The following is a 23,402-nucleotide window of genomic DNA, read 5'->3' as shown; positions in this document are numbered from 1 at the left end:
GTTTAGGCAATCCAGGAACTACACTCACTCCCACCTCTGGGTTTTTGCGTGTGCTTGTCCCCCTGCCTAGCTGGCACTTCCTCCTGATTGTCCCATAACTGGCTTTTTGTTATTCAGATCTCAGTTGAAAAGTTTTTTCCCCTTGGAGGGGTATGCCTTGGCCACACTCTCTAAGGCAATCACCTGTCACTGTCACATCATCATGTTTTAAGATTCCTACCCCAGAGTGGGAGAATGGCTTAGTCAGGTGCATCACCCTTATTCCTGAACTGATTGTTTCTGTTTATTCATAGTCTCTCTGCCTCCTCATTCTAGAGAGTCAGTTCCCTGAGTATATGACCCCATTAGACCTCACCTCTGTGTCCCAGCTGCCTAGAACAGGCCTGGCATGCAGCAGGCGCTCAGTGCTTTTTGAAAGTATGGAAAAGGGCCCTTCACCAGATCATTCTGACTTTCCAGGCCAGGATCTGTGCCCTCCCCTTCCCAGGAACCTCTGCTCTGCACATTGCATCCTGGCCTGACCAGGAGGAAGGTGGCCCAGCCATCTTGGCCACTGGAGTTCTCCTGGCTGTGGCCCTCCCTCCTTCCCGGGCCTGACTGAGCCATTCTTCCACTCTGGGGCAGGATTCTGTTCAGATTCCACTCCAGGGTGGTGTCCAAGGTAGGGGGCAGCAGTGTATGTATGTGTTGGGGCATGGGGAGCAAGGAGAATGGGGGATGGGCCTTTCTGATTCCCAACCAAGATGGTAGAAGAAGGGGTGGCTTTTCAGAGCTTTCCAACACTGCTGTTGCCAGGAACACCTGGAGGTGTGGCTGTTTTTCCCCTACAGTGAGAACTCAGACTCTGGGACAGATGCACAGTTAGACACGGAGAGGAGGGAATAAAACTTGGGTTTATTCAGACTGTATCCCTCCCATTTGGGGTACAGAGTCAGGGGCATTGGGTGTGGAGAGAACCTTTGGCTTCTAGGGACATTGGTGATCGCCGACCTTTTCTGTATGACCTTTGTGCTGCCAGGATGACTCGCTGAATGAGGGAGATGGTAATGAAGGGGCCCTTCTGGGGCCCTAGTCAATCTGAAACAGAGACCAATGCAGCTGGACCTGTCCTCCCCAGGAATTAAAGAGCAGAAGACTGAGAACATTTGACTTGTATTAAAAGAAATGAAGGCTGAAGGTCACTCACGGGGTTCTGTCTCAGGCAGTGGCGTGTATACTCACTCGTGTTGGCACACGGGCCAGGCCTGTGAGAGGAGTGTGTGTGCCTGTACAGATTACATCCTCCACGAGCAGCTGTGAGCCCCCATCCAGCTCCTGGGCTTGGGCTACTCAGAGGGGCTTCTTCGCAACTTTTCTTTCCCCCCTTTTGCAAGAACTGACCAAAGGGAAACTGCCCACAAGTCTCAGAAGATGCCCTTTCTTTTTGGTCCTTGCCTCATCTGTGCAGGAGGTAGGCACCCACCTCCGTCCCAGGGCCCTGGGGATGGGTGGGAGGCTGTGGTGGGAGGTGGAGGGGCTCACTGGGCATCTGGCTGGGAGTGGCCGCAGGGCACACACACCTTCCCAGCTTCTGCCAGGCCTGTGCTGAGCCCGGCTGGACTGTGCAGGAACTGCCTCAGCAAGGGGGAGGCGTGGAGCCCGAGGTGGGGGCCTGGGCCCCTGGGCGGCTCTGCGGGCTCGGTGACCGTGGTGGGGGAGGTGAGCACTGAGGTCCTGCACTGGTCCACCCTCTCATATTGCTCGGTCACTGTTCTTGTGGCTCCATAGTGCTGGGAGCCACCGGGCCCAGTCTGCAGCTCCAGAACACTTTTCTGCCGCCTGGTGGGCAGGGGGCTGGCTGAGGCAGGGGCATGCTGGGGCTGTCCGGAGCACTGGGTGGCTTCTTTCTTCCCGGCCTTGTTCCAGACATCTTTCTGGTGGGGCTGAGCCTGGCCCACATCCTGGGGGAGGTGTGTGCTTTTCACTGAGACCTCGGGGCTGCACCTGGGGCTGGGAGCCTCCAGAAGCTTCCTAGTGGCTGACTCGATGGAGATAAAGGTTGGGGAGGAGGGTGAATCTCTGCTGGGAGGTAACACTCGAGGGAGGCTTGACTCTTCTCTCAAGGTCTCCAGCCTCCGAGTAGAAGGGGTGGTTGGGGCTGCTTGACTTCTGACCTCAGTGTGAGTTCTGACCTTGGCCTGACCCTGGACCTCAGTGTGGCATGTAACCTCAGTTTGGCTCTTGACTGCAGTTTGGCTCCTGACCTCCTGGCCTGGGCAGTTGGGCCTGACTCTACTGCTGTCTGTGACACTGACGTTGTGGACACTGTGGTCCTTTAGAGGTCCCTGGGCACGGCCTCTGGTGTTATTCCCAGGCTGGAGGCTAGACATGGAGCTGAGAGCCTTGTGCACGGCCTCCTCGATGTCCAGCAGCCTGGCCAGGGTCTGTTCCTTCAGCCGGGCCACCTCCGTGCTGACCCTTGTCAGCTCCCCAAAGGCCTGCTCCACTGAGGCCTCGGGCTTGTGGGGGGCAGCGGGAGCTGGAGGGGCCCCTCTCAGCTGGGGCACAGCCTCGAAGAGCCTCCTCAGTGCCCGCACGTCCACGGTGCTTTTGGCCTCCTTCTCCAGTGCTTGCACCTGGCTCAGGAGGCCCTGGAGCTCTTGCTGGCTTCCCTGCAGAATCTTGGGGCTCTCAGGGACCCCTTGCTGGGAACTGTCTGTGCACTTCTTTCCTGAGGGGCTGGGGCCCTGCTGCGGTGAGGTGGGGTCACGGCTGAGAGCTGAGAGCTCGAGGGGCTCAGGGCTCTGGTTGTTGCTGCCCGCAGCCTGACTTCTGGTGGGCCTGGGGGCCACGGTGCTGGAGTCATGCTGGGGGCTGTGCTGGCTCTGTCCAGTGGAGCATCCAGCCCGCGATACTCGGCCCTGGCCTGCAGTGGTGGGGACCTTGGTTGGCCGAGGGTCATGGTCAGTTGTACCAGTCTCACCTTGTCTGTATTTTCCTTGCCCCACTTCCTTAGAGGAGCTGGGAGAGAGGGCTGAGGGCTTGGGCAGCCAGTGAGGGGGCGGGATCTGGCTTAGGTGTGCAGGTTTGGGGGGCAGCTGGGGCTTCTTCCTTGGGTGCGTGGTGGGCTCCAGTTTCGGGGTTTTTGTCTGTGAATCCCCAGGGCTTCTCTGGCCAGCAGGGCTGCTGTGGGACTGGAGAAGGGGGTCCTGCGTGGGCTCAGAGGCCTGCTGGATGGAATTCTCATCATGGCCGGCTTGGGCTGGGAAGTCAGGTCCCGTCACAGCAGCTGGGAGAGGAGGAGGAGGCGGAAGAGAGGCATTATGGGAGTGCAGGCTGGCACCTGCAGCCTGAGGCCCAGAGGCCAGAGTGTGGGGGGCTAAAAGGGCAGCCTTCAGGGTGGTCTCTGCAGCTTGGAGGACCCCTGGGCCGAGTCCTGCCATCACCTTCTCTGGAGGTCCCCAGGCCTTCTGTGTGTGGCTCCCAGGCTCCTCTTGCCCAGGCCCGAGACTCTGACCTGGGCCTTCCAGGAGTGGGCTGGGAGCCTGGGACGGGAGCGCAGTCTCCCTGCCCCTTGGCAAGGCTCCTCTCTCAGAAGGCCAGACACCCCCCGGTAGGTCAAAGGTCCTGATGGGGTGAGCAGTGTAAATGCCATCCTGAATAGTCACCCACCCCCTAGGCAGCCCTCCAGGCAGTGCTTTCTGTTCCCCACTGACCTTTCTGGGGGCTGCTGGGATCCTGGGGTCACCTCCAGCCAGAGGCCTGGTGTTGCTCTGGGCAGTCCCAGTGGCTGTGGCCGGTACTTGCAGCAGACTATCCTGGGAGGGCATAGAGGCGGCTCCAGGGGTGGGGCCCTGCTTGTGCTTGCTCAGAACTTGCTGGTGCAGGCTTTGGGCTTCAGCTGTTGCCATTCGCAGACTCTGCATGGCAGCCTGGAGGTTTGGGGACTTGGGCCCCAGGGGCATAGTCGTGGCTCCATCTGACTTTCCCAACGCTTCCATCCCTTTCTGCCCAGTGCACCTGCTTTCCTGCTTTTCTTCCCTAGCCAGAGGGACTGCCTTTCTAATGGCCTGTGGGGGGCAGGGGGTGGCCCCCGGCCCTCTCAGATGCCCCATCCCCATGCTGGGGTCCAGTGGGGGAACACGGATGATGCTCTCAGTCAGGGGCAGCCTCTGGGCCCCCTCGCTGGCTGGCACTGGACTTGAGTCAGCCGGTGGCTCCCACCGCAGACTGTGCAGGCCACTCAGGTCTCCTTTGTCTATGCAGCTGGCCAGCATCTGCACACTGCTCCTCTCGGGGGCCCTGCTGGTTAGCCGGGGCTGCAGAGAGTAGGCGGTCAGTGCCACTAGGCCCTGCTCTGTCTCCTGCATCACTAGCCCAGTCCTCGCCACCGAGGTCCCGAGGCCACAAGCCAGCAACTGCTGGAACTCAGGGTCCATGTCTTCGACCTTCCAGCTGCTGCCTGGTGCTGGCAGCTTCAGTGGCTTGAGGCGAAGCTGGCCCACTGGGTCCTCCTGCACCAGCAGCCCCTGCTGGTCCACGTCTGGCCGGTGCAGCACTTGGCGGACAATCCTGGGAAGCTCGCCAGACACCAGCTCCTCCTTCCGAACGTGGGGGCCGCCCTGCCCTGGGCCTGGGAGCACGTACTTGGCGAGGCAGAGCTCCCCGGGCCCTCGGGCCTCCATGACGATGCCTCCGTGGTGCAGGATGCCAGGCGTGGCGTGCAGAGTCCGCAGGGTCCCCTCAACTGCAGTCTCTTGCCTCTCCCACACCCTATTGCCTGAGGGGCCCACGGGCTGCTCTTCCTGGTGGTTGCCCCCTTGGATGCTCTCAGCTGCCAGGGAGCCCATGGGGCAATTCTCAAAGAGCCAGGTGAACTTGTGCACAGAGCCTGTTGGGATGGGCTCAGGGATTACCCTGGATCCCTGGTTTTCCCTCTTGCCTGCCTCCAGGGCCTGGAAAACCTCCTTCTGACGAGACACCTGCCCTGAGGGGATGTCCACTCTGCTGCAGTATCGCACAGGCCCCCTTCTGCAGGGATGGCCTGAGACCTGCAGAGGCTCAGTCTCAAAGACGTGTCTGTCTGTCTGTCTTTCCCCAACCTGGACCTGGCTGACCTCAAGGTGCTGCTCCCTGGAGCTTTCTGGTCTGTCTGGGGGTTGGGGCGTGAACATCCAGGTGCAGGACCGTGCCTTGGCCTTGGGTGTGGAATCTGTGATCTCTGACCCCTGCTTCTCGCCCAACTCACTCATTGGGCATGTCTCGAACAACCAGCGAATGGTCTGCACATCACCCTTGGGGGATGCTTCAAGCTGAGGGCCTCCCTGAGGCTTTCCTTCTTCTTCCCGTCGTTCCTGCTGCTCCCGTTGGTGGATTACCTCCAGGGGCTGGGTCTCAAAGAGCCACCGGGCAGTGCCCACGTCTCCAGCCACCACTTCCTGCCGGGTGATGCCCCGCACCACGTCGACGGTACTGGGGTTTTGGCCTAGTTGGTCTAGGGGCTGTGTCTCAAACATCCACCTGTAACCCTGTACATCACCTCCGACTACATGCTCTCTGCTGACAGAGGTCAGGGCGTGGAGGTGGCCTTTGCCATCCTGCATGGCATACACCGGGGACCCTATGTCCTGGGACTGCCCAGCAGAATCAGTTCCTTCTGCTCTGCTTATGCTCCCGTGGGCCGAAGCTTCACCCTGCCTGATGCTGTCCAGGGGTAGGGTCTCAAAAAGGTTCTTGAAGGTCTTCACGTCTCCCTTCACCCCATCCCTCTGGGGGGCACTCTGAGAGAGGGACAGTGCTGAGGAACCATCACTGGATAGACGCTCGTACATGAACCTCTCACCCTCCTGGGGTCCCACCCGCTGCAGGTGACCCACTTGGACCTTGTCTCTGAGTGTATCCAAGGGCTGCATCTCAAATAGCCACAGGGTGGAGCGGACATCACCGGGGACCACTTCCTCTTTGGGTGGCGCCTCTGCTCCAGCCTCCTCTTCCCCCTTTAGAGTGTCTAGTGCTCGGGTCTCAAACAAATGCCGCTGCTGCTGAACGTCTGGACCAGGAGGGATAAGATCTGGGGATGGCTGGAAGTCCTTCTCGTCCACCAAGATCTCCCGGATGGCATCCAGGGGCTGTGTCTCAAAGATCCAGCGAGTTGCGCTGACGTCGGGCCTGGCCACCTCCTCCAGAGAGATCCCCCGGATCACCCGCACCTGGCTGGGGTCCCGGTTGATGGTGTCCAGAGGCTGCGTTTCGAAGAGCCAACGGGCAGACCTCACCGCGTTGCTTTGGATCTCCTCCCGGCAGGCGGCCTTGACCTCGTGGATGGCTCCCTCTGCGTCCTGGATGGCACACAGCGGCTCTGTTTGGAACAGCTTCACCGTCTTCTTCACATCGCCCTTCAGCTCCTGGATCTCTGAGCGCAGCTCCAAGGGGCTCTGCTCCTGGATGGAGGGGCGGGAGCCCAGGCAGTCCAGTGGCCGCGTCTCAAAGAGCATCCTGGTACCCTGGACATCTCCACTGGCTGCAGGCTCCCTCACTGTAGCTTCCGGTGCCTCAGCATGGCCCGTCAGCTCATCCAGCGGCTTTGTCTCAAACAGCCAGCGGGCTGCACGGACGTCCCCTCCAGATGGCCGAGGTCCAGCTGGCTCCTGGTCTGTGCTGTTGGCAAAGGAGCCTTCCTCAAACTTGCGGGACGTGGCCTGGACATTGCCGCCGGGCACGGGCTCCTTGGCAGGTGGCCTCTCATGGTCCCCAATGGCGTCCAGCCGCCAGTTCTCAAAGATCCAGCGCATGCACTGGACGTCACCCTCAGTGGGCTCTTCGGAACCCAGGATCTCAGCCAAGTCTTCAGCCACAGCCTCAGCCAGATTCTTGCGGAGCTCGGGGTGGATGTGCTTGTAGAGGCGGCGGAGCTCGCTGGCTTGCCGCTGCTGGTGGAACTTGGAGAAGGACTCCTTGGGTGGCGGCAACGGCAGATCCTCCAGAGCAGGTGGTGGAGGGAGGGGCAGGTCCTCTGTAGCTGCCATGGGGATGCTTGGGGTGGGGGCCACCTGCGTCTGAGCGTCGGCCATCCTTCTGAGGAGAGGGGGAAGAGATGAGGATGGGGCGGGGGGCTTTAGGTGGGATGGGGCTGGTTGCTGGGAGAAATGGCAGGGAGCAGGGCCCAGGGGCAGAGTAGCCCTGCTGTGGCATGTGCTTAGAGACCCCCTCCCTTTCCAGACCTCACCTGGGTCTCACCCTGCCACCTGCGTGGTTGATACATGACAAGTCTTGAGTTTAAGGCACATGGAGCCATCCATCAAGGTGCTTCCCCAGAATCACCTGGGTTGCTAGGGAGCAAACAGGGCACTGCGGGCTTTGAAGCTCTGTCCTTCAGCCAAGGGATGCCCAAACCTCCAGTGGGAAAACTGGACGTGCCCATCCTTGCCTGCCTTTGCCAAAATCAGTTTTTCCCTGGCAGACTCCCAGGTGAGTGGCCTGGGGGAATTCTGATTTAAGGGGTCCCAGTCAGGGAGAGGCAGGTCCCTAAACTGGTAACTATTTTCCATGGAGAGAAATAGTCATCAGTTATGTTTCCTTTCGTAACACCAGAGGGCGCGCTTGTCACTTTCACGGGGGAGGGGGGCAGGGTGGTGGTGGCCTGCCCAGTCTTTAGCTCTTGGGTCTCCACTCACCCTTCCCAGGCCAGGGAGGCAAAGCAGGGGCCAGCAGCCCGAGCTACAGTGGAAGCAGCGAGGCTGAGTGAGGGTTCACCGGGTATCTCATGGTTAGGCAGAGCCTGATTCTGAATCCTAGTTAGGGTTTTCTGTGCCAAGACTCAGATCTGAGCTAGGGCGACCTCAAGGATCTTCTGGCCCAACCACTCGTACTTAAAGAAGAGGCCCAGAGTCAGATCTTGGCAAATGAGAGGCAGGCAGTGCTGGCTCGGAGTTCCTAGACCCTATAGGTAGGGAGTGTGAAGCTTTCTTAGTGGCCGTGGTGTCCCTCTGTTCCCCGGAAGGCACCCCAGGAGAGTGTGAGGGTGACACCCACAGGGAGGGGAGGCGGTGCGACCAAGGGCCTTCCTGCAGAGATAGCCCCGCCCCTCACTCGTGGACCCTCATCCCCAGTTGTGTGCAACCGGAATCTCCTGTGCTCCTCTTCTTTCTCCCTCTTCATGCCCATCAGCTTCCACCAAGGCCCCTCCCATCCCTGCCCCCCATGGCCTCCCACCGCTCAAGCCCTTCTCTGGTCTCTGTCCTCGGTGTCTTATCTGTCTTGTGACAGGTGTACTAACAGTCCCCAGAGGCCAGTAGGAAAAGTGTGAGAAGCACGTTCCCCCTCTCGCTGCCCCTGACCCACTGCTCTGCTCCACACTCGGTGCTAAATATAGCCGAGGTCCTGGCCTCAGCACAGCAGCCCTGCGCTGGGGAGAGGTCAGGCTCAGCCAGTGGGACCCTGGGAGCCTGGGCCCACCTCATCTCCTTCTCTGCCCTGGGCTCCCTGATCCTGCCTCCTGAGCTGGTGTCAGGCCCCTGGCCTGCAGCATGACCAGTGCTAGAACCCTGTCCTGGCCGAAGCGACCTGGGGCAGGGGGAAGGACTTTCTTCTCACGGCTACCTCAGAAGGGGGGAAACTGAGCCTTGCGTGCCCCACCCAACCCCGACATGTCCACCAAAGGCATCCGAGCCCCAAGGAATGTGACGTCTAAAACCGGCAGCCCGAGTCTCATTACCTGCTCCGGGTGCTTCCTTTAGTCTCTGAGTTCTCATGAGGACCCTCTGCCACAGGCAGACCTCAACTGTCCCCACCTCCTCCCTGTCCTGTCACCAGGGTGGCCGGAGCAGATGGCACGTACAGGCCACCAGCTCCACCCCATCCCCACCCCCAGGAATCTCCAGAATCCCTACTATGGTCACAAGTTGTCAGCATCACAGAGTCCAGAGATGGCAGACCTGAGGACCCGCAGAGGTCACTGAACCCAACCCCCTCACTGTTCAGACGGGGAAACAGGCCCCAAGAGGGGAAGGAGGTGACCCAGGAGGCTCCGCCAGGTGGTAGCAAGGCCTTCCCACTGTGTTTCTTGAGGGCAGGGACGGGCGGGGTGAGGGCAGAGTTCAGAACTGGGACCAGACTTAGTGCAGGGCCTGAGCCTCAATGGGTGTCCCTGAGCTCGGCCTCCCAGGGCTGGGCCGGCCTCTCAGGGAGACCCCTACTTTTGCTTCCAGGTCTGCTCTTTCTTGGCCCAGCACCTCCACACAGATGCACCTCTACATCTGGACAGACTCAGAGCTGGTCGCCCCACCTTGTGCCCCCCCCCAGATCTTCCCCAAGGGCTTTCCAACTGGGCAAGTCGATGGCCTGCATCCCACCCCAGGCCCTAGGCCATGATATGTGGGGAGATGGGCTCAGGCCAGCCCAGGGGAGACATTCCCGGTCCAGATATGCCAAGACTTTCACCCGCAGCAGCTGGGCACCGGGCTTGTCCTGGCAGTGCAGAGTCGGGCCCACTTACCCACCTCCAGCCTCCATGTCCTCCCCCGCCTCCTCTGTCCTTTCTTCCAGACACTGGGCCTAGCTGGGGCTTCCCTGGGAAGAAGCCCTGAAGCCTGAGGAACTCCATACCTGTATTTTAAAAATTGCAACCCCAGGCCATTTCCTCCCGCAAGCCTTTCTGGATTGTGCCAGGCTGGCTGGAACCTGCCCCTCTGCAGGCCTCAGGCCTGTGGCAGCCACTCTGGGAACTCCCGTGGGGCTCACGATAACTCTCTCTTAACTTCTTGGAATCTTTCTATCAGACCCCTCCACTCACCTGCCTCCAGATATGCACCCCTCACCCTCCTTCCGCCACCCAGAGCTTCCCCTCATACATGCTACCCTGCGAGGGTCCAGAGGGGGTCCCAGCCTGGAGAGCCAGCCCCACCATGGAGAGACAAAGGGGCGGGTTACTCACCCGAGGGTCCTGCTTGGCTGATGGGGGTTTGGGGTCTGTGGCAGGTGAGGCCTAAGGGGCTGTTGTTCCTCTTGTTGTTTGGGGCTGGTCTAGCTCTGCCGGCTCCGTCAGATGCCTTCTTGCCGCCCTGGCTCCAGGTCTCTGTCCCCTGCCAGCCCCAGCAGCTGCCTTTATCTGGCTGGTTAGTGGGTGGGCCAAGGTGGGGGCGGGTGGGGGGAAGCTCAGTTCAGAGTATGAAGTGGTTCCGTTATTTTTAGGGCTTGTGGAAGTTAACTGGTCTGTCCTGGGAATCAGTTACATGTGCCTTCTGCTGGGGAGGGGAAGAGGAGTGGGGAGGGGAGAGCTTCATTCATCCCGGTCTGATCAGAGGATTGGGGTCAGTGACTCAGCCATGGTGTGGGGTGCGGCTATCCCAGACTGTTTTGAGGGCATGAGTAAGGAGGGGCATCTGACACCTGAGTGGCCCAGCTCCCACCTCCCTACTCCAGACCAGCCTCTGATTATTCCTGACGTGTGCTGTGTGTCCATCTTGCCAGGAGACTGGAGGCCCCCTCAGGGCAGGCCTGGGGCCCTCCTCCTCAGTTCCTGGCCTGGAAACCCCTGAGAGTAAGGCCCAACCCTCCTTCTCCCCAACTCCCTCTGCACTAAAGATTTCCCCTCTCTCTTCCATCCCTCCACAGCACAGGTATATTCAGCCCTGAGCGCACGCAGCTGGGTCTGGGGGAAAGACATCTGTGTTTCCAGGCCTCAGTTCTTCACTGGGTCCCTGATTTATCAGGGAATTCCACAGCATGGTTCTGTGGTGTTCACAGCAGATTATCTGGGTCCTTGTTTACTTTCAGGCTCTTGCCTCTGACTCAGGGCCCAGGCTTTCTGGGAATGGAGGGGAGGGGAGGGGAGGGACGGCACACGGGGAGCTGACTCTGGGGTTATTTCTGACCCTGGAGTCATCATCAGCTTCCCAGTCACAGAAGGATTGGGAGGTGGGGGTGGGTCACGCCTGCCCCTCCTTTTCTGCCCAGAGTCCAAGGGGCTTAGTAGGCTCGAGAGATCCTGGCATTTTGGCCGGGAAGGGCGGTGTGGTAAGGGGTGTCAGGGGACCACGCAGAGCACACGCAAAGGAGGCATTTTGCCCAGGCTCCGTGTTGCAGGCCCTGCAGGTGCGTTCTGTTACCTGGCAGAACAGGATCTTCCTTCTGGCATCCGGCATGCCCTCTGGTGCCAGGGAGTGACACCAGGCACTGCTCACTGTTTCCACTGAGTCAATGTCAGGCAGGCAGTGTTGGCCTGGGGGCGGGGAGAGGGGCATCTGGAAGCCCCCATCCCTGGCCTCTTCCCTCTTGCTGCTTTCCCTGCCCCTCCGCCTGCTCCGTGGACTCCTGGCTCTCCCTGGGAAGAGCAGGGAGACATGCATCCTCTCAGGCCAAGGAAAGAGGAGCCTCAGTGCCTGCCTTCTAGAGTGGTTTTGAGACTTGAATGAATTCACGTATGAGAAGGTTTTGTGAGAGTGCTTAGCACATGGCATGTGCTATAGAAGGGCTTGCTGTTACTACATATGTAAGAAAAGCACCTAGAAGGAACCCACTTTTGTACTCACCACAAGTGTGATAACTCATGGTAGAAATTTCTCAGGCCTCAATATTAAGAAAGAGGCTTTTTATGACCGCCTGATTTTTTTTTGTTTTCTGTATTTTTAAATTTATTTTTAGTTTTGGCTGCATTGGGTCTTTGTTGCTGCACGCAGGCTTTCTCTAGTTGTGTCGAGTGGGGGCTACTCTGTTGTGCTGCGCGGCTTCTCATTGCAGTGGCTTCTCTTGTTGCGGAACACGGGCTCTAGGCACACGGGCTTCAGTAGTTGTAGCACGTGGGCTCTAGAGCGCAGGCTCAGTAGTTGTAGCACATGGGCTTAGTTGCTCCACGGCATGTGGGATCTTCCCAGACCAGGGCTCGAACCCATGTCCCCTGCATTGGCAGGCGGATTCTTAACCACTGCGCCACCAGGGAAGTCCCGGTGTTTCCCTCTTTGCCTTGGCTCTGAGAAAGCTCAGAGCTAAATTTTTAGTCTTCTAGCAAGTAGACTTTTTGGGCTCTCTCCTGTGTAATGAGGGTAAACAACTGTCCCTGTTGCCCGTCTGAGGGGTTTCCCAGAACAAGGAACTTTCAGTTTGAAAACTGGGAAAGTTCGAAGAAAACCAGGATGAGCTGGTCACCCTATGTGTAATGATCTAACAGTATCACATCATCAGGGTGTCAGTGACAAGGCCATTAAGGCAATGAACCAGGCATTATTTATCAGAATGTCTTTGGTGGAGATGCTGTGAATTTATCTTTTTAAGCCCCCTCAAACTATTTGGGGAACGAGGCTGGGAATAAATAATTACACTGAGGTTGAATGGCTGTGCTTATTAATTGATCTCTGTCAAAAGGCAGAGGGGCCCTGGGGGAGGGGGTAGGAGGGAAGTGTGTCATTTTCCAGTGATTACAGCCCCCCTTCTGGAGCTTACTGCTTTCCAGTCTTGAGGGCACATTCCTCTGTCAGTTCATCCCTCTAAGTGAGTGGGGCTCTGCTAAAGTTGGGGATTAGAAGTTCATGCCTGTCTCCCAGGAGAACTGGTACTCAGGCAGAGCTCAAAGTGAGCAGCTGGCAGTAGACTCACCAGAAGTTGCAGGAGTGTCAGAATGCAGGAATGGTTAAGAGCCAGACTGCCTAAATTTGAGTCCTATCTGTGACACTTATTAGCTGTGTGACCTTGGCAAGTTACTTACCCTCTCTGTTCCTCAGTTTCCTCACCTATAAAATGGGCATAATAATAGTGTATACCTCAGAAGGTTGCTATGAGGAATACACATTTATTACACACACACACACACACACACACACACACACAGCACATTTGCAACAGTGCCCAGTATATATAAGCTCAATTAATGAGTAAGCTCCATATATCTTCCCCTGGATCCTTGCCACCCCCAGCTTTCCCAGGTCCCAGATCCCAGTGTGTCCTTTTGGTCCAAAGATGAGTGCCCTTCAAAGCACTGGCTGGCAGTCCTGGCTTCCCTCCAGCTGGGAAGCAGACACGGTGTCAAGGGACAGCTCTGGGCAGGCCAGGCTGGGTCCTTTCCAGGGCTGCGGGAGACAGGTCGGCTCAGCCTCTTGACAAAATCATCTGAACCTAGAGAAGGCACTTCCTGCTCTGCTTGGGGGTCAGCTCAAAGCTGGACAGACTTGAGGGCACAGTCTCTACCCTCCTCCCATAGGAATGTCATGACTGTGGCATGAGGGGCAGCGAGGTATGGTTTCTGAGTGTGGGATCTGGTGTCAGATTGCTGGTATCAAATCACCAGCCTGTCTCTTCCTATTTATACAACCTCTGAGAGTCTTCCAGCTCTCTGTATTCTAGTGTCTTAGTTTGGGATCTTCCAATAGCAGAGCCTGAGAGGAGCATTTGGGTGCAAGTGATTTCACTGGGAGGGGAGGAAGGTGGTGAGGGAGTAAAGAAGTGAGGAGGGGAAGGAAAGCAAATTACTTCTGTGGACAGCTGGGGCTGGATACCACTGGGGACCCTCTGGGAGCTGGTGTAGAACACGCCTCACCCAGGGTGAGGAAGCTGGGGTATTTATCCACCCTTCCTCACCGCACTGGTTGAGGGCTGTCCCAGAAGCACTAGCTACCCTGAACTTCCGGTCTGCCCCTCAGGCAGAGAGATGCGCGTGTTTGAGGTTAGGACTCTGTGAGCCTGTACAGGGACTGCCCACTGAAGCTGCCAGTGACCCCTGGGAGATGTGAGGGATCCGGGGGCACTAGCAGCATCTGTTATGTTAACTTCTCCCACCTGTGAGATAATAATGTGCCTATGTCATGCGGTTGCTTTGAAGATTTAGACCAGTGCTGCCCAGTAGAAAAACAATGCAAGCCACATAAGGCATTTAAAATTTTCTAGTAGCCACATTGTAAAAAGAAAAAAGAAAAAAGTAACATTAATTTTAATATTATATTTTATCTGACTCAAATTTCCAAAATATTATATGTACATGTATCAATAAAAATTAATGAGATATTTTTACATTCTTTATTTTGAATTGAGCCTTCTAAATCCAGTGTATATTTTTTTCCTTTGAAATAGACTTTGTTTTTTTGGAGCAGTTTTTAGGTTTGCAGCAAAATTGAGCGCAAAGTACAGAGTTCTCATAGGTCCCCCTGCCCCCACACAGTGCACAGCCTCCTCCACTATCATCATTCCCACCAGATGGTATATTTGTTACCATCAGTGAACCTACACTGACACATCATTGTCACTCAAAGTGCATAGTTTACATTAGAGTTCATTTTTGGTGGTGTACATTCCGTGGATTTGGACAAATGTATAATGACATGTATCCATCATTATGGAATCATTCAGCGTGGTTTCACTGCCCTAAAAGTCCTCTGTGCTCTGCCTATTCATCCCTCCCTCCCCTCTAACCCCTGGCAACCACTGATCTTTTTACTGTTTCCATAGTTTTGTCTTTCAAAAAATGTCATATAGTTAGAATCGTATAGTACATAGCCTTTTTGGATTGCCTTCTTTCACTTAGTAATATGCATTTAAGGTTCTTTCATGACTTTTCAGGGCTTAATAATATTCCATTGTCTGGATGTACCACAGTTTATTGATTTACCTACTGAAGAATGTCTTGGTTGCTTCCAAGTTTTGGCAATTATGAATAAATTTGCAATAAACATCTGTGTGTAGGTTTTTGTGTAGACGTCTGTTTTCAACTCCTTTGGGTAAATACCAAGGAGTATGCTTGGTGGATGGAATGGTAGAGTATGTTTAGTTTTGTAAGATACAGCCAAACTGTCTTCCAAAGTGGCTGTACCAGTTTTACCTTCCCACCATCAATGAATGAGAGTTCCTGTTGCTCCACTCCTTGCCAACATTTGGTGTTGTCAGTGTTCTGGACTTTGGCCATTTCTGTAGGCATGTAGGGATATCTCGTTGTTTTAATTTGCATTTTCCTGATGATATATGATGTGGAGCATCTTTTCATATGCTTATTTGCCATCTGTGTATCTTCTTTGATGAGATGTCTGTCAAGGTCTTTGACTCATTTTTAAAATTGGGTTGTTTGTTTTCTTATTGTTGAGTTTTAAGAGTTCTTTGTATATTTTGGATAACAGTCCTTTATCTGATATGCCTTTTGCAAATATATTCTCCCAGTCTGTGCCTCATCTTCTGATTCTCTTGACATTGTCTTTCACACAGCAGAACTTTTTAATTTGAATTCTGTCACCAACCTGAATGAGCTTGGAACAGAAGTTTGATTTCCAGATGAGGACTAGTTTCAGCCTTAGGATTCCCTGAGCAGAGAAGCCAGCCCTGCTGTGCCAGACTTCTGACCTACAAAACTAGGCTAACAAATGGGTATTGTTTAAGCCACTAAGTTTGTGGTATTTTGCTACACGGCTACAGAAAACTAATAGAGAATGGAAACTGGAGCAGTTGAGGGAGGGAGGGCAGGAGACCATGTCTGTCCACTTGTAACATCGCCCAGCCAGCTCAGAGCTTGGCCCAAGCACTCTCTACTAAGTGGCTGGCTAGGGGATCCTAGGCAGCTGTGCTTAGTACCCCCAGGTCACCACCAGAGAGCTTCAGAGCATCCCCGAATCAAGAAATCCTGGTTAGGGAAGAAGTCAGAGCAGGAACAGCCCAGAGTCTTTCCTTCCTCGCATTTTACACTTGGGGAAACTGAGGCTTGCAGCAGAGCCTGGATGCTTTGGAGTGAAAGGAGCAGGTTTCAGACCGTCCTCCTTTGGTTCCTCAGCTCCACCACATCCCAGCTCTACAACCTTGGACAAGTTGTGTTAGTGCTCTGAGCCTCAATTTCCCTGTCTGTACAGTGGGTATGGGATGCTTTAGATATAGGCAGATGAAAGAAAAGTATTCCAGGCAGAGGGAAGAGAATGGGCAGAGGCACAGAGGTGTGCATGGTGTGACTTGAGGGCAGGGTGGATGGGCAGAGGATGGAGGTTGGTCTTGGGTGGCAGGCAGGGCTAATCTGTGGATGCCAGGCAAGGAGTTTAGGCCTCATCCTGAAGGGTTTTAACCAGAGGCAGTTTGGGTCACAGGAGGCTGGTGATGAGGGCCGGTCATAGTGGCCCACGTTCTGAATGATGAAGATGTTAGTGGTGGCAGAGGGGAGGGGAGGAGGGGCTGGTCGGAGGGATGCCGAGGGGGTAGACTAGACAAGACCTAAAAGAGCTAAAAGATGCCTGAGTGCCTGGTGCATGGTTTGAGGGAGCAGACTGACAACTATTCAGTGGACTCTGCTGTGAGGAGAAGGAGCACTCAGGGCTGGTCCCCAGCCTTCTGTCTTGGGGACGTGAGTGGGTGGGGATGCCATTCCCTAGGAGAGCCCGTCTTCAGGGGCTGGATGAACGGATCTGGAGCTGGGAGAGAAGACTGGGCTGGTGACAGAGACCTGGTGGCCCACTTGTGTGCAGGCGGGAATCGAGGCTTTGAGGGAGGTGCTCTCCCAGGAGTCTGTGAGGAGAAGCGGGCTCAGGACAGCCCTGGGGAAGGTGGACTGTAGAGAGGTAGCAGAGGAGAAGCAGCAGCCAGGGAGGCAGGGGAAAATCTGGGGAGAAGTTAGTTATGGAAGATGCTGAGGGAAGGACGTACTTAAGAGGAGGGAAGAGATTGACAGTGTACAGTGCTGTACAGAGTGAGATATGGAGGGGAAGGGGTTGCTGGATTCCATGAGGGTGCCCTTGAAGACTTTGGCCAGAACAGCCACAGTGCAGTGGAGGAAGCCACACCAGGCCATGGAGGGTTGAGCGGGGCTCAGGGTGAGCATGTGGAGATCAGGGAGAGAGAATTCTGGTAAATAACTCCTCTGGTCTTCACGGTTCTTACTGGTCAAATGGGAATCAATATAGGAGTCAGGGTTGTTGTTAAAACCCAAACCAATCAGCCATCAGGAAAGCGCCCTGTAAACTTAGAAAGGTGATGGCAAGAGACGGGTTCATCCTTCCAAAGGCAGATGGGGAAATGGAACGTTGGAAATGGCTGGCAAGGTCCCCAGTGACCAGAAGGTGGCAGCACCTCATCAAGTGACACTTCATCTCAGAAGTCCAGGCACTGCATTTCGTCATTTCATTTATTTATTCTACAAGAATTTTTTGCACAGCTACTATGTACTGGGCTCTGGGTTAAGCACTGGAGAATTTATCTACCTGTGTATCTACCTATCTATCTAGATCTCCTCACAGAGCCCGCATTTTTGTTAAAGAGGCAGATTACACAGATAAGTGAATTATCCTCATAACTGTCAATCAACCCTCTTTATCAACAAAGCTTTTATCTTCTCCAAGTTGCAGGAGAAACTTTCTAGAATGTTGACATATATTCCTTCCTCTTTGAACAAAAGGTACTAACAAAACTTGAGTTCATTTACTGGGTCCACCACTCTGTGATGTGTTTGCTTATTCATGGGACAGATTGGATGTATTTTCCAAAGATGGCTAGTCCAGTATCTCCCGTCCTATATGAATTCCTTATACTGTGAATGTGACATTCCTCCAGTTTGAGAGAAAGCAGTCTCTGTGCCATTTCCTAGAATCCAGGTGACTAGAAAGGATACTTTATGACTTCTGAGGTTGGGTTATTAGAGACAATCCAGCTTCCACCTTTATCTCTTCTCCTGCCCTACTTCTGAACTTAAGAGTCTGGGAGGGTCAGAACACTTGAAGGGCAAACTGGGCAGCAGGGGAGGTGAGCTGGTGGGGTCCCAGCAGGCTGCCCTGGCTCAGCTTGGAAACTCGGTGAGGAAGGGAGGTGTGGCTGGCTTCCTCACTATTCCCTCTCCCTGTTTTCAGCCCTCTTTACCCTTCACTGGTTCACGATGTCACTCCAGCCTCATTTAGGGTGAGGGGAGGAGAGGGAGGAGAGATTCAGGGGCAGAAAAAGTGTTGGTGGTGCCTTCTGGGGGGCAGTCAGATGCCCAGATGCTGGCTCTTCCTCTTGTGGGCTGCTCAGCATTGGAGACACCACCTGAGGGTGCACCACATCCCCTGATCAAGGTGGCACAACCTCAGGTCAACTCTGTGACCTCTCTCTATCTGCCCTGCCAGTGGGGCTCACAGCAGACCTTAGTGGCCCGCTTCACACTTACACCCCAGTCAGCTCCAGGGAATTCAAGCCATGCTCTCTTGAAGCCCCCCTATCAGACTTGAGGCGGGAGGAAGAACAGCCCTTTCCTTCAAGAAACCCTCTTGGGAGTTCCCTGGCGGTCCAGTGGTTAGGACTCTGTACTTCCACTGCAGGGGGCATGGGTTCAAACCCTGGTTGGGGAACTAAGATCCCGCATGGTTTTGCACCTGTAGGGATTCAAAATTCACCTCAGCGGCATGAAGATTCTTTTAAAATAATCTTTTATTTTATTTTTATTATTTATTTATTTTATTTATATATTTTAATATTTATTTATATTATCTATAATTTTTTTATTGGGGTATAATTGCTTTACAATGATGTGTTAGTTTCTGCTTTATAACAAAGTGAATCAGCTATACATATACATATATCCCCATATCTCTTCCCTCTTATGTCTCCCTCCCTCCCACCCTCCCTATCCCACCCCTTTAGGTGGTCACAAAGCACCGAGCTGATCTCCCTGTGCTATGCGGCTGCTTCCCACTAGCTATCTATTTTACATTTGGTAGTGTGTATATATCCATGCCACTCTCTCACTTCGTCCCAGCTTACCCTTCCACCTCCCCATGTCCTGAAGTCCATTCTCTACTAGGTCTGAGTCTTTATTCCCATCCTGCCCCTAGGTTCTTCATAACCATTTTCTTTCAAAATTTCCATATATATGTGTTAGCATACGGTATTTGTTTTTCTCTTTCTGACTTACTTCACTCTGTATGACAGACTCTAGTTCCATCCACCTCACTACAAATAACTCAGTTTTGTTCCTTTTTATGGCTGAGTAATATTCCATTGTATATGTGAGCCACATCTTTATCCACTCCTCTGTCGATGGACACTTAGGTTGCTTCTACGTCCTGGCAATTGTAAATAGTGTTGCAATGTACATTGTGGTACATGTCTCTTTTTGACTTATGGTTTTCTCAGGGTATATGCCCAATAGTGGGATTGCTGGGTCATATGGTAGTTCTAGTTTTAGTTTTTTGAGGAACCTCCATACTGTTCTCCATAGTGGCTGTATCAATTTACATTCCCACCAACAGTGCAAGAGGGTTCCCTTTTCTCCACACCCTCTCCAGCATTTATTGTTTGTAGATTTTTTGATGATGGCCATTCTGACCGGTGTGAGGTGATACCTCATTGTAGTTTTGATTTGCATTTCTCTAATGATTAGTGATGTTGAGCATCCTTTCATGTATTTGTTGGCAATCTGTATATCTTCTTTGGAGAAATGTCTATTTAGGTCTTCTGCCCATTTTTGGATTGGGTTGTTTGTTTTTTTGATATTGAGCTGCATGAGCTGCTTGTATGTTTTGGAGATTAATCCTTTGTCAGTTGCTGAGCTAAAAACATCTGAACAAACAGCAGTCACAGAAAAAAACCTGATCTCAACTTCTTTTGTAGATTTAAGCAGGACCTCCTGGAAAATACAGTTGGTATAAATCCTCTCTGGCAGGTTTACAGCCAGAAAGGAGACTAACCACCATCACAGGGATGAGTAATTGCTTAAACAAACTTTATCTGAAACTGTCCTACCTTCCATTTATTCTTCCACAGAAGCCCTTTCTCCCTCCTTTCTTCTCGTTAAGTGGGTTTATAAACCTTTATCTTTGGATGTCCAGGGAGCCAATTCATCTGAAGCCTCCCTGGTAAATAAACTTTGTCTTCTCTCCTGTTAATCTGTCTGTTGTTAGTTAATTCACAGGCCCCCAACCACTGAACTTAAGCTGGTAGAGGGAAATTTTTTCCTCCCAACACATTCTTCTTTTGACAAGAGTATGGGTGACTGTCTAAGATTTTCTATCTGGTCCCAGAGTGTGTCCTCTTGCTCTGCCAATGTCACTGTATAGCAAAGTGTTCACTCCTTCTCTCCCTCCCTGTCTCTCATGCGTGTTAATTGGACTAGAAGAAGGGATGGGGAAAAAAAGAACATATAAGAGAGGATACCACTAAATTTATTACTTATTTATAGAAATAATTGTACCTCCAGTTTAGTCACCGACAGCGAAGAAGGGCTCATGTGCGCTCAGGAGCAGCTGCACAAAAGGAATACTTTCTTGGTTCCAAAGCAATAATGACTAGGAAAGTGGGTGAATGACACTTGTTTTCATTCAGTCTGGTCTAATTGCATTTGAGTGGAATGTAAAATGTTACCGGGTGGCTGATTACACAGTGACTGGACCAAAAAAAAATCAACATCTTCTGTATTAGTCAGCTGGGCTGCCATAATGGAATACCATGGACTAGGTGGCTGAAACCACAGGAATTGATTTCTCACGGTTCTGGAGGCTGAAAGTCCAAGATCAAGGCATCTGCTGATTTGGTTCTTTGGTGAAAGCCACCTCCTAGGTTGCAAATGTCCACCTTCTCCCTGTGTCCTCACATAGTGTGGGGGAGAGAGAGAAGGAGAGCTCTGGTCTCCCTACCTCTTCTTATAGGGACACTAATCCTATCAATGGGGTTCCATCCTCATGACCTCATCTAAACTGAATCACCTCCAAATACCATCACATTGGGGTTAGATCTTCAACATACGAATTTGGGGAGACACAAGCATTAGTCTATAACAACTTCTCTACAAAGAAAGACTAACCAGTCAAAAAGTATTATAATGAATCCAATGCAAAATGTTTGTGTTGACATGTGTCATTTTTGTTTTTCTTCCTGTTGTCTTTTGTTGGATCTTGCTAGCAGATGTCAAACCCACCTTCTCATTCTGTTCATTCTGCTCCTGCCCCTGCCTGAGACTTACATGTTGAGTACTCTGACAGGAGAATCAGGTGTAGAAAAAATTCCGTGTTTCAGTAGATAACTATGCACCATCTGCAACATACCTTTCTGGGTCTTCAGGTTCTAGCCCTGTTCATTTTTGTCCGCATTTGCAATTCATCTCAACATTCCTTTACCATATAAATTTGTGCTGTTTTGAGCTTTCCTTGGAATCATTTATAACATCTGCCTGGTTTTCTCAGATCATATGAGTAAAATAAATTCCTCAACATGCGTTCGTTTTTACTTCTGTAATGAGAGTCATGGTTTTACCTTCTGAAAAGTATCTTTTAACACAGGGAAGCCTCTGGGGGGAGAGGTGGAAGGACTTAGCTCCCAAAGAAGAACTGCCTGAATCTCTGAGCCTGCGTCTTCCTGATCTCAGGTCATGGCCACCCATCCTTCTAGATGCTCCAGCCTCCAAACATTGAGGTCATTCTTTTTTTATTTTTTATTTTTATTTCTTTTATTGAAGTGTAGTTGATTTACAATGTTGTGCCAATCTCTGCTGTACAGCAAAGTGACTCAGTTATGCACATACAGACATTCTTTTTTTTATATTCTTTTCCATTATGGTTTATCACAGGATATTGAATATAGTTCTCTGTGCTATACAGTAGGACCTTGTTGTTTATCCATCCTATATATAATAGTTTACATCTGCTAATCCCACACTCCCAGTCCTTCCCTCCCCCTTGGCAACCACGAGTCTGTTCTCTGTCTGTGAGTCTGTTTCTGTTTTGTAGATAGGTTCATTTGTGCCATATTTTAGATTCTGCATATAAGTGATATGTGGTATTTGTCTTTCTCTTTCTGACTTACTTCACTTAGTATGGTAATCTCTAGTTGCATCCATGTTGCTGCAAATGGCATTATTTCATTCTTTTTTATGGCTGAGTAGTATTCTATTGTATATAGGTACCACATCTTCTTCTTGTTTTTTTTTTTTTTTGGTTGCATTGGGTTTTTGTTGCTGTGCACAGACTTTCTCTAGTTGCAGCGAGTGGGGACTACTCTTCTTTGAAGTGCGGGGGCTTCTCATTGTGGTGGCTTCTCTTGTTGCAGAGCACAGGCTCTAGGTGCACGGGCTTCAGTAGTTACAGCACGTGGGCTCAGTAGTTGTGGCTCGCAGGCTCTAGAGCACAGGTTCAGTAGTTGTGGCGCACGGGCTTAGTTGCTCCATGGCATGTGGGATCTTCCTGGACCAGGGATCAAACCTGTGTCCCCGGCATTGGCAGGCAGATTCTTAACTACTGCGCCACCACGGAAGTCCATGTACCACATCTTCTTTATTCATTCATCTGTTGATGGACATTTAGGTTGCTTCCATGACTTGGCTATTGTGAATAGTGCTGCTATGAACATAGGGGTGCATGTATCTTTTTGAATTAGAGTTTTGCCTGGGTATATGCCCAGGACTGGGACTGCTAGATCATATGGTAATTCTATTTTTAGTTTTCTGAGGAACCTCTACACTGTTTTCTATAGTGGCTGCACCAACTTACATTCCCACCAACAGTGTAGGAGGGTTCCCTTTTCTCTACACCCTCTCCAGCATTTATTATTTGTAGACTATTTAATGATGGCCATTCTTACTGGTGTGAGATGGTACCTCATTGTAGTCTTGATTTGTATTTCTCTAATAATTAGTGATGTTGAGCATCTTTTCATGTGCCTACTGGCCATCTGTATGTCTTCTTTGGAAGACATATTTAGGTCTGCCCATTTTTCAGTGGGGTTTTTGTTTTTTTGTTGTTGAGTTGTATGACCTATTTGTATATTTTGGAGATTAAGCCCTTGTCTGTCGTATCATCTGCAAATATTTTCTCCCATTCCATAAGTTGTCTTTTTGTTTTTTTTTATGGTTTCGTTTGCCATGCAAACACTTGTAAGTTTGATTAGATCCCATTGTTTATTTTTGTTTTTATTTCTATCACCTTGGGAGACTGTTAAGGTCATTCTTGACTCTTCTCTTTCTAGCACCCCTGCATCCTACCCTGTGGTAGGCTTAACAATGGCCCTCTGAAGACATCCACATCCTAATCCCTGGAACTTGTGAACATGTTACCTTACACGGCAAAAGAGACTTTGCCGATGTGATTACAGTAAGGATTCTGAGATGGGGAGATTATCCTGGATTATTGAAGTGGTCACAATATAATCAGAAGGAAGATAGGAGGGTCAAAGTCAGAGAAAGGAGATGTGAGGATGGAAGCAGAAGTTGGAGTGATGTGCTTTGAAGATGGAGGGAAGGGCCACAAGCCAGGGAATCCAGGCAGCCTCTAGGAGATGGAAAAGGCAAGGGAACAGAATCTCCCCCCAGCGCCTCCAGAAAGAAGCAGCCCTGACAGCATCTTGATTTTAGCCCCCAAAGACTCTTTTCAGACTTCCAAACTTCAGGACTGTGAGAGAACAAATCTGTGTTGTTTTAAGCCATTACGTTTGTGGTGATTTGTTACACTAGCAATAGGAAATGAATGCAAACACCATAGCAAATTATGTTGCTTTTATCTTCAAAATGCAGCCAAGAT

General features: G+C 52.2%; 1 protein-coding gene and 1 long non-coding RNA gene across 4 annotated transcripts in view; one reads left to right on the top strand and one right to left on the bottom strand.

Moving 5' to 3' along the window:
- LOC132374107 (uncharacterized) overlaps window positions 1-23,402 on the top strand; it is a 98,160-nt gene that overhangs the window by 4,845 nt on the left and 69,913 nt on the right. The window lies entirely within an intron of this gene.
- XIRP1 (xin actin binding repeat containing 1) lies at window positions 876-9,995 on the bottom strand. 3 transcript variants are annotated; one of them, XM_059939391.1, is made up of 3 exons: window positions 9,911-9,995; window positions 3,696-7,053; window positions 3,181-3,268 (listed from the first exon to the last, which is right to left on the bottom strand). In XM_059939391.1, exons 2-3 carry the CDS (start codon window positions 7,047-7,049, stop codon window positions 3,260-3,262), a joined length of 3,363 nt encoding a protein of 1,120 aa, XP_059795374.1. In that variant the 5' UTR covers window positions 7,050-7,053; window positions 9,911-9,995; the 3' UTR covers window positions 3,181-3,259. The 3 variants fall into 3 exon arrangements, with proteins under 3 accessions (XP_059795372.1, XP_059795373.1, XP_059795374.1); XM_059939389.1 differs by having other exon boundaries at window positions 876-7,053; XM_059939390.1 differs by having other exon boundaries at window positions 876-7,050; window positions 9,911-9,994.

Source organism: Balaenoptera ricei, chromosome 11 (genome assembly GCF_028023285.1).
Source record: "Balaenoptera ricei isolate mBalRic1 chromosome 11, mBalRic1.hap2, whole genome shotgun sequence".
Taxonomy (NCBI): Eukaryota; Metazoa; Chordata; class Mammalia; order Artiodactyla; family Balaenopteridae; genus Balaenoptera; species Balaenoptera ricei.
Note: the sequence above shows the minus strand (reverse complement) of the source record. Positions and strands in the feature narration are given on the sequence as shown.